The following is an 11,017-nucleotide window of genomic DNA, read 5'->3' on the forward strand; positions in this document are numbered from 1 at the left end:
ATATCGTGACTTGTATTGGCATATTATATTACACTTATCAGCCTTTGTCATGAGACTTGTGCGAGACTTCAAACGTGAAGTGTCAGCGCTGCCATTTTGAAAACTGTTTACACAGCGGCCAGGTCGCCATATCATTCCGATTTAGATTAATCTCGAGATTTGCCAGCTTCATCAGTGATGGCGATTATTCCGTACGACTTCGAACCAACGTGGAGTAGAGAAGAGTTGGAAAGACGACAGGATGAGGAGTAGTCCGTCGCGCTGGGATTTACGTCATTACTGTCGCACAATTAAAACGTGCCAGATCAGGCGGCTGGTGGGTTTTCAAAATAATAAATACATGTATGTATTTTTGTGATAAATACATATTATACTGAGCGCATTTCCTACATAATCCTCTCTAAGGTTTCGGACAGCACTACAAAATGGCGTCCTCACAATAAAAGTGTCCTATATAGTGAGTAGGGAGCGATTTCGGACACAGGGAAAACTTCCGGCTTGATTACGTCAGCATTCGAAGGAGGGCACGCACGTCTTTTGACAACGTTTGCAGATGTCGGTCACTTTGATTTCCGCTGTACGTTTTACTTCCGTCTTACGAAGTCTCGCACAGGTCTCAGCGAATCTCGTTTACGGCCATTGCTTTGACATACGGACTAATATATTACATAGCATATTTCAAACACTCATAACTTGCTATAGCAGTGATAAAATAGCTGTCAGAAATACATTCCTATATTTTATAAAATGAGAGAAAGAAATAGAATTTTGATGATAAAAAAATTTGCCTTCACTTCCCCTTTAATCAATTATATATATATATATATATATATATATATATATATATATATATATATATATATATGTGTATGTGTGTGTTATTTACCAGCTGGGAGGTCCGTATAGTGAAATACCGTGACCGAGGTCTTGAAAGTACTGAGCGAGTCCCTCTGGGCCGAGGTCAGTATTCAAGGCCGAGGTCACGGTATTTCACCATACGGACCGACCTTAAGCTGGTAAATAATATATTTATTTTTTCTTTACCAAATTCTAACAGAAAACGAGAGCGCCCGAAAGGGAAAACCGAGCCGAGCCGCCATTTTGAATCCTCATTCACGGCTGTAATGCAGATTGCTTCCTCCTCGGTATACAAGTGCACTTCCATGGCAGGAAAAAAACTACATTTTGCCGCCTATGTAGTCCCCTATTTATACAAAATTGAGTCATTCAGGATTCAGCCATGTTTTTGCTCGGCGTTAGTAACAGTTAGAGGTTTGTAGCTTTCTCCTGAAATGTTTTTCTTCTTCCTCAGGGTAGTAAAACTCGCTTTCACTGTGAAGACTGTCGTTATCGCTATCCATGCTGTAAAATCAATGCTATTATGTTAAGAAATGCTGGCAAAAATGTATAAGATTTTTGATAAAAATCTTATAAATAAATCTTATAAATGTTGACAAAAATTGCTGCTAGGTTTGTTGTTGTGAACGAGTGAGTTGCCAGAGGTCCATAACTGGGGTCCGTACCGTAGGATACGGCCCGCTCGCCAGCCAATCAGAGCGCAGGATTTGATGAAAACCGCACTGCGAAAAAACTAAGGGTTGTTTTACAATCAGGGTACAAAGTTTGTGTCACAGGGGTCCAAAATTCAAATCGATTCAAACTGGTTCTTGTACCAGTTTTTAAGTGAAGGACAAGTTAAAGAACAGATTTCAGGTCATTTTTTGACATGTGTGTGTATGGTAGTTTTGTGTAATCTGCTATAAGATGGGAGAAACAAATGAAGTGATTCTCGGAGAGGACTTTTTTTTTTTTTTGACAATTCAGAATCCACTACTTCCATAGTGCTTTTAAATATAAGGCTGTAAGCTTTGTGTTAGTTGTCTCTAATATTTATGTCCCAATATCTTGACCACATTTTAGGATGAAAATAATCATTTTAGATATGTTATTTTATATTGAAAAATTAGCTGTCTCGGAGAGGACTTTTTTTGACACAATTACATACTAATTTGATCAAAATAGTCTGAAAACTTACTGGCATTCAACATTAAAACTTAACTATGTTTCCAATGATATGGAACCAAATATGTGTTTTATGGTATAAAGAATGATGTAAGTGCATCCCTTTTGGAGCTACCTGTGGTCAAAACACTTTTTCTAAATGACACGAGTAATTTTGCTAAATATGACACACATTGCCATACATTCACCAAAAATAACGTTATCACCAAATTTTTTTTTGCATGGTAAATAGAGCTATCACAGGGCTACAATAAACAACCAAGTTTATTTAGTCAAGCCTTTTGATATTGAAGATAATAAGTGTTAAATGTGATTTTTAGCTTGCGTACCCTGATTGTAAAACAACCCATAAAGTATAATATGGCAACACTTGTAGATTATTGCTTTTCTCATTCAAAGCATTTACCATACACTTGTGACTATTCCTGAAGGTCAATATGTCAAGATACATCTTCGTTAAACTGAATGTTGAGATGGAGCTCAAAGTATGCAGCACCGAAGTACGCATGTACAAATAAAGGTGTTTATTGGCTTTTCTTACTAGAATCTAAATGAAGCTTCTTCGCTCCTTTTTGGTCTGTCTCTTGTCCAGGTTCATGTCGACCAGTGCTATCTGAGCACAAAAACAGTTCATCCCACACCAGCAGCAGCAACAATAAAAAAGTGGAAGTGATTGATCTTACACTGGACAGCTCCTCGGAGGAAGAGGAGGAGGAGGAGGATGATGATGATGATGACGAGCCTCCCCCTAAACGAGCCCGTCAATCTCTTTCACCCACCTCACCACCAGTCACTAAAGGGTTCGTCTTCATTACAGTACACTGAATACCGAATGGCCTGGGTATAAACCATATGAAACACAGCACCCCAAAGATGCTACTGCTCAATTACTATTTTAAATGGCTATTAATTGATTGAGAGAGCATTTTCCGTTTCACTTCTACACTTCAGTTTTACAGCCAGTTATTTAATTTTTGTTCCAACAGGGTGTTGAATCTTCACCATCAGGCATCGCCAGTGACACGTGCGCCGAGCATGCCAGCAGTGGAGACGAACTACATTCCCCCTCCACCGCCGCTCATTCAGGACTACCATCACTATTACCACACGCCCAGTGACCTGTCAGGTATGAGGCCAAACGCAATGGGTGCATGGGGCTTCTGGAGAATTTGTTCTCGTTTTTTAAGACTGCAGTAAATGCCGCTTGGTGATTTTCCTCCACGTTTAGTCAATCTTATTATATAGAATCTTTTCTCACTCCAAGACCGTTCTTTTGGTCAGGAAGCTGTAGACCCCTTGTGTGTGATGTCACGCATCATGTAATGTCTCCTGGGGGACAACCAGACACCGTCTTTCTTGTAAGCAAGGCTTAATCTGTCTTAAAGTGCATATCACGGGTAAATTCAGGAGCGAGATCAATGTAATTCTCCTGTTTTATATTAAACTTTGGTCAAATATCTGTAACATTCTGCATTCTCTGCCATTTTTTTACCTTGTGCAATACCAGAAAAATTCAGTTGAAATCAAGCCATTTGAGGCGAATTGGTCCACTTCTGAAAAAACTTGGCATTTGGATTTCCTGGGAAACATTGATTTACGTGACGTCGCGTGCGGGACGCCTCCCTCTGAATCCTACGTCAGCGCTGGTTTGTTTATCAGAAAACGACCTGGTGGTTTTCTGCAAATTTCTACAACGTTATTGTGTAATTATTAAAATGGTTAACAGATGTATCGTAGTAGGGTGTAGCAACACCAATCTTGATGGGATTAGTACTCATCGTTTCCCAAAAGACTGGACAATGAGAGAGAAATGGGAGCGCTTGGTCTACACAGGCTGTGCACTGAAACCGTGCGAAGCTCGCGCAGCCTGCTGGCGCTTCCGCAGATAACGTCACGAATCTGGCTCCAGACTCCCTTGGGATTTTTCCAGACGCGTTTTGTTATTTTATTTTTTTCTGCTGTAGACAGATGGCCTTGTGCAAAATTACCCTTCTGGATGAGTGTGTAAAGGGACATACTTTCATATAAAAAAAACATGAAATTGGTCCAGAATATGCACTTCATTTTTGCGCCGTTTTTGGTTGTTCTAATCATTCAAACCGAGACAAAGATAAAGGGTATAACCGTCTCTTTGCTATCAAGAAAAATGTTCACAAAGAGAAGCAAATGCTTCCAGAACAACGGAGAAATGAGTGGTTAAAGAGAATACGACGAGAGGAGCTAAGCCTGAAAACTCCGGAGAAGTTTGTGAATAGTTGTTTGTCGTCATCATTTTATTTCAGGTAAGAACTTGTATTTAAGAAAGTAGAAAGTCCTCAGTGAGTATGGAAGAGTTTCCATGAGAATCTCGTTTTATTTCTGTTCACATTTGAGTGCTCTTTTTTTTTTTTTTTTCTTTTCATAAGTCAGTGTTTCCCCTACCATTATATTTGCTCTCCGGTAAAACTAACTCGATTTAACAAAAAAAAACAAGGCGCGACATGCACAATATATCCTGAAGGAACAGAAAAGATTAAGAACAGAGAGCGCTGAGGAATCCAGTCCTGTGCAAAATGTCAAAATGGTGCCAGAGTGTAGTAATGAACCTACAGTTTGAGTGTGTTCTACGCAAAGAGATTTAAGGGTTGTTTTACAATCAGGGGACAAAGTTTGTGTCACAGGGGTCCAAAATTCAAATCGATTCAAACTGGTTCTTGTACCGGTTTTTAAGTGGACAAGTTAAAGAACAGATTTCAGGTCATTTTTTGACGTGTGTGTGTGTGGTAGTTTTGTGTAATCTGCTATAAGATGGGAGAAACAAATGAAGTGATTCTCGGAGAGGACTTTTTTTTTTTTGACAATTCAGAATCCACTACTTCCATAGTGCTTTTAAATATAAGGCTGTAAGCTTTGTGTTAGTTGTCTCTAATATTTATGTCCCAATATCTTGACCACATTTTAGGATGAAAATAATCATTTTAGATATGTTATTTTATATTGAAAAATTAGCTGTCTCGGAGAGGACTTTTTTTTTGACACAATTACATACTAATTTGATCAAAATAGTCTGAAAACTTACTGGCATTCAACATTAAAGCTTAACTATGTTTCCAATGATATAGAACCAAATATGTGTTTGATGGTATAAAGAATGATTTAAGTGCATCCCTTTTGGAGCTACCTGTGGTCAAAAAAGCACTTTTTCTAAATGACACGAGTAATTTTGCTAAATGTGACACATATTGCCATACATTCACCAAAAATAACGTTATCACCAACATTTTTTTTGCATGGTAAATAGAGCTATCACAGGGCTACAATAAACAACCAAGTTTATTTAGTCAAGCCTTTTGATATTGAAGATGATAAGTGTTAAATGTGATTTTTAGCTTGCGTACCCTGATTGTAAAACAACCCTTTACTTTACAGCAGCTGCATGCATGTGAAATGGAAATGTATCAGCGAAGGCAGGAAAATGGTGAAGTAAAGCAAAAGCTGACAGAGACTTTGCTGGATGAGGATGCCTTTAAAGATGATAAGGTCCTGTTCTCTACACTGGTTTGGGGACAAGATAAACGTGAGACAAAGTCAACAACAATCGATAATTGGGAACGCCATCGACGAGCTTAGCTTTCCAATTACTAGTCGTTTTTCGTCAAACACTTTTAACAAGTACTTCCCTGACCCAGCCATTCAGGAAGTTTTGGTAGCAAGCAAAGATTTGAAGGTTTTTATATTGTGTGTGTGTGTGTGTGTGTGTATGTGTGTGCGTGTGTGTGTGTGTGTATAAATGTTCTTCAAAAACAAAAAGTACATTTCAACATCTGTGTAGGTAATGCTAGGCCACAAATCTACATCATGCCAATCATTTCAAAGATTTTTTTTTAACAGATCATAGCCGCTAATAAACTCTAATTTCCGCATATATCTATCCTTTGCTTCTTTCTGACTAAGATTATCCAGGTAATCCTGTAGTAAAGCTTTTTCAGCTGTAGTTTTCTTCGAACTACAGACGTCTGACATCTTCAGTATTGCTTGAAACAAAGTTCACTTGTCCCCCAGGACAAGGGTAGCAGCTAACTTAATTGCTAATGTAATTGTGATGTCCGTGCAAGGGGTCTGTTCAGACGTGTGCATGATTTTCTTCTGCTATTTGTAATATCCGTCCTGTTGTTTATATTCTTTGTTTTTGTTCCACAGATCTGAGTTTCTTTTCATTTTTACCAGGGGAAAATCATCAGGTAAGCTCTGAATGTGACTTGTGTTCTAAAGCTTAGCTGTAAGGGAACCTTGCATGTAAATTAACGAGAACCTTTTTGTGTTTGCAAGCTTCATCTAGGAATCGAATGTGTTTTGCACGGGGCTTTATTTTCTGTTTAGTAGTTTGAGATGTAAGGAATAAAACACAATGAGACGTGCTGTTATGTGAATATCGAGTACAAGGTGGTGTGATCTTGCCTTCTCATAACAGCAAGTCCCAATTTATTTTATTCCTCTTACATTACAACAGTTTGCCAAAGAGATTATTTTTTAAAAATATATTGAATAAGGACTTGTCCAGGGTGTACCCCGCCTTTCGCCCGTAGTCAGCTGGGATAGGCTCCAGCTTGCCTGCGACCCTGTAGAACAGGATAAAGCGGCTACAGATAATGAGATGAGATATTGAATAAGAAACATGTAATATTCATAATTTTAGTCCATTTATAGTTGTTTAATATTTTGAAACATCCATAAGACAAATTAGTTCCTGTTATAGCTTATGTGATGGCAGCTATAAAAAGTCATTCTTTCACGACTCTTTCCCCCCCCCCTTTAAAGCAGATACACAGAACCTTTATTTTTAAATAAATTTCTGAGTAGATAGTATCTCCATCCTTGACTCTTGTAAATGGGAATTTTAAAAAATATATTTTTGAGAGTTAAAATCGACCAAAAAGTTGGCATTGGAGCTGCCCCGCTGAGCCAGCCAGCCCTGAGTGCGTGACGTCACAGCGGTAACTGGTTTTAAGGCCGAGGCTTTGACATCTATAGACCAAAGTCATATAAATAAAAATTGATGGTGAAAGTAAGAAATACCGTTACCGACTTGCTCAACTAAGACTGATTTGACTTCACTGATTGTGGGTTGACTCTCATTAAAACAGGATGGGTGCTATAACTTATGCAACATACATGTACATGCATGCATTTTCACTGAGAAAACGTAAAAGGCTAATTAAATAATCAGATGAACTGAGACAATCACATTCTGAAGCAAATTAAATAATCTTACACCGGTAACTTAAACACACAATACAAGTTACATGGATTAATCTAAATGCAGGTAAACAACGTGTTTGTTGTTTTATATCCAAATGAGAGTCGCATCATACCCGTCTGTGTTCTCGCTTCTTGAAGGCCGATCTTGTGGCCGATCGTTTTGAAACAATCTGACTTTCAGTTGTTTGTTCAGTTCTCCGTTCATTCGCTTCTTCCACGTAAGGGAGAGATGGCAGCAATATCCAGTTTAGAAATCAGACGGCTGCTCCACTCATTCTCTCCATACTGAGTACTCCGCCATTACTGCTCGGCTCAGGCAATTACTAAAACCCGGGACAGAACGGGATGTCACTGGTTTTAGCAACAACCGCGGGGAGGTCACTGCCTGAGCATTCATGTCCCGTCCCATTCTGTCCCAGCTCACTAAGGGGGGGACTGGTGCAATTGAACTCACTTTTAAATAAATAAATACTTTTTTTTGTTTTATTTTTCTTTAATTGTTGGTACTGCACCCTCTTTCAATACGGGCTTATAGCCAACGCTCCTCAACAGATCAGAGGTCTCGTACGAGTCTTCAGTAAAATGTGCAGAGCAGAGGAGAGACCACTCCATAGGCGCCCAATGTGCCCGTGAACTTCTTGCAAAACGCGTCCAAATCTTTGCAGTTTGAACATTTTTGGGCCATGAATGCAACGTAAATCCACCTTCTGTTGTGTTGCTGCACCGGCCAAAAACACATCTACGTGGCATGGCGATAAATTAGCTCAAAATGGAGGATCGGAGTTGCAGTCAGCTCTGTGTTTTAGTATAGCGGAAATGGCGATGAGACCGATAGACTTCCTGCTGTGACGTTACGGACGTCAAGGTCATTCACGCAGCCCGCTACCTATATGAATCACTTTAATCATAAAAATCACTATATTAGATTTATTGTTAACACTTAAAACTATTCCTGTGCCATTCTTGAGGTCTCAAGGCATTTATAAACGAAAGTGAGGCCATGGTTCTGCGTATATGCTTTAAAGTTAATAAGACAAATATGTAGCTTATGTTTCCGAGAAACCGATAAACCGCAATGTCCTGAAGACTTTCCTGTGGTGGGGGGAAGAAAAAAGCACGGACACTGGAGAGTCCTTCCATAAATGTTAAATGTTTTCTTTGTTAAATAACAAGTAGGGTTTTTTTTAATGTGTTATTAGCTTTTGATTATTGTGGCATGTTTTAAATCATTAAAACAAACGAAACAGCGAAAACCAGTACTGCCTAGTAGCTGAACCCGTCTCCCCCTGTTTCCCCCGCCCGCACCAGCATTACAACATGGTAATGGCAGCAGCAGCCGCAGCATCCGCCTCCGCATCAACGTCAGAAGATCACGAGCTCCTCCGCTTCTTGCCCTATAACTCCTCACAGCTGTACCTGGAGCAAGCAGGCATGGCGCCAGGCAGTTCACTGGCACCACCCAATGGTAGTGCGGGCAGCAATAGCAGCCTGCGGGACAGCCACGGGCACAGCAGTGTGTCCCGTTCACGGTCAGACACGGCTGCTTCAGTCATATACGGCTCCATCCCCGACGTCATCTCACTCGACTGAGCACGTAGGCACAGGAACCCAAAGACTGGAAAGACGCACTCTCGGCACCATCCACGGGAGACGAGAGGAACCTGGTGCACTTCAGGAGGATTTGAGGCAGAAGGAAAAGAGGAGTGGAGAGAAAGGAAAAAAAAAGAGGACAAATACCTTTGTTAAAAATAAAGAGAAAGAAAACGCTGTACAGAGAAGAAATATCTATTTTCAGTTTTACTTTTGTATATAAACAATAGGACGCTGCCTGCCCAGTGAGTGACTTCAGTTCATATTTTTTGTGTGAATACTGAAGGTGTTTTTTTCCACTTCTCCATGTGCTGTCCCTTGACTTAAACTTCTTCTTCTTCTTCTGTATCTTTTTATACTCCTTTTTGCTATTTTATTTCACCTCAAACACTTTCAGTCCCAGTCATTTTGATCTTTTTGAGGGGTCAGTATGTTATTTAATGACACTTTGTTGTGCAGGTAATTTATGATGCTTTTAAGTTATGTAGTTTGTATGCTGTATAAAAGCATTTCCTGATGCCATTACAGGATCTAGCCATGAGGCACGCTCAGAACGGCAGACACCTCTTATTCCAGCTTTGCATTTACCTCCATCTAGCTCTCAATAAAGGATGCGAAAGAAAGAGAGAGGGTTTTTTTCAGATATTTATGCAGAGTTCATGTTGCACACATCTCCCAACTTATGAAACGAAATGTTTATTATTATTATGCTAATTATTTGAGGCTAAGTAGTTTGCTACGAGTAATTTATCAACTGGGGAGAAATGTCATTGAAGGCTTGGTACTATAGCGTGATGCATTTATGACGTGAATCAGTTAACCTAAGAAGTATATTTAGACAACGTCATGTAGCTGCAGAACTTTGTCCATGATGTGCCATCTGAGTTTGTGTTTAAGCATTTTCTGTTCCAACAGAAGACTAATTGAGGTCTAGTGGTCTGTCCACCTTCAGTTTTTTACAAAACAGTGAAATTAGACCATCAAGACATTGGGGAAATAAAAATGTTGTTAAAGGTTCTGTTGTCTATGTTGATTAGACTGAACAACGCTGTATTACAGTGATCAGAGCTTAAGCGCAATGACGCAGGTACTGTACCAGGAAGTGGTTAACTGTTAACACGCATCGCATTCTGCGCCGGTACCTGCCGTTTCCTGTCTTAAGCTCTGTTCAGAAGCTGGGTCATGAGCTACTCTTCTACAACGTCAAGTTTTCAGGACTGTGATAATCATCTCTTTGAAGGGATAGATTGACATTTTGACGATTAATATATTTTGTTACTTATAGTGATGAAATCTGTATCATCAATATATATACACTTTGACGATCGGGTCATAACAGCTTGAGAGGAAATTTACAGATATTTTTTTTAGCCAATAGAAAAACACTGATCTTTATTGATAGTTGGATGTATGATCTACATGTACATACATAAGAACTCCGATCTTTGGACCTATTTTCAACCGAATCAACTTTTTCAAAGTCTGGTGCACACTTTTTTGGATTTTTTTTTTTTTTTTTTTGGCTTAGCAGAGTTTACTTTTCAAACTGTTGTTGTAAAAGTGTTGTGCCTTGTTATTATCGCTGGTCCTGTAGATCTTCCTTTGGCAGGCCGAAACCGAAAAAATCGTTTTCTGTCCACTGGCATTTACCTTAATTTCTCTATGTAGAGCGAAGGGTTTTAATTGTCAGAATGATTAACTATCCTTTTAAGTGACCTTTGAGTTTTATTTAAATGTTATTCCTGGTGAGATCACAGCCACATCATCCTTGCCACCCCTTTCCTCACTCTTTGTAAAAAAAAAAAACACAAAAAAACACAAAAAAACCCCTGAATTTATTTATTTTTAATCTATATATTTTTAGTATTTGTTTGACAATTATGCTTTACTGTCATTGTACATTTATTTCAATATGAATTATTTAAAGAGCCCTTGTCATGTGCTTTTGCATTGTAACAAGCATCTTATTTGTCTTTGTGATCCTTGTTCTGTCATACGGATTTATGTCTGTTCTGTACATTAATTCCATCTCCAGAATCGATATGATGTTGTCAAATTTGACTATTTCATTGCAATTAAACACTTAACCAATGAAAGCCAGCTGAGTGTGGACAAACTCTGGCTCAATTGTTAAGACCCCTTAAGAAATTATATGAAAAATATATAT

General features: G+C 39.0%; 1 protein-coding gene across 4 annotated transcripts in view; it reads left to right on the forward strand.

The window, feature by feature from the left end:
* pias1b (protein inhibitor of activated STAT, 1b) overlaps window positions 1–9,473 on the forward strand; it is a 97,064-nt gene extending 87,591 nt beyond the window's left edge. For all 4 annotated transcript variants that reach the window (XM_060923888.1, XM_060923889.1, XM_060923887.1 and 1 more), the window contains 4 exons: window positions 2,615–2,822; window positions 3,009–3,148; window positions 6,202–6,242; window positions 8,569–9,473. In XM_060923888.1, the coding sequence (XP_060779871.1) occupies window positions 2,615–2,822; window positions 3,009–3,148; window positions 6,202–6,242; window positions 8,569–8,850 (671 nt within the window). In that variant the 3' untranslated portion in view covers window positions 8,851–9,473. The remainder of the gene's footprint in view (window positions 1–2,614; window positions 2,823–3,008; window positions 3,149–6,201; window positions 6,243–8,568) is intronic.
* The last annotated feature ends 1,544 nt before the right edge of the window (window positions 9,474–11,017 follow it).

The sequence above is a fragment of the Neoarius graeffei genome, chromosome 6, assembly GCF_027579695.1.
Source record: "Neoarius graeffei isolate fNeoGra1 chromosome 6, fNeoGra1.pri, whole genome shotgun sequence".
Lineage (NCBI taxonomy): Eukaryota > Metazoa > Chordata > Actinopteri > Siluriformes > Ariidae > Neoarius > Neoarius graeffei.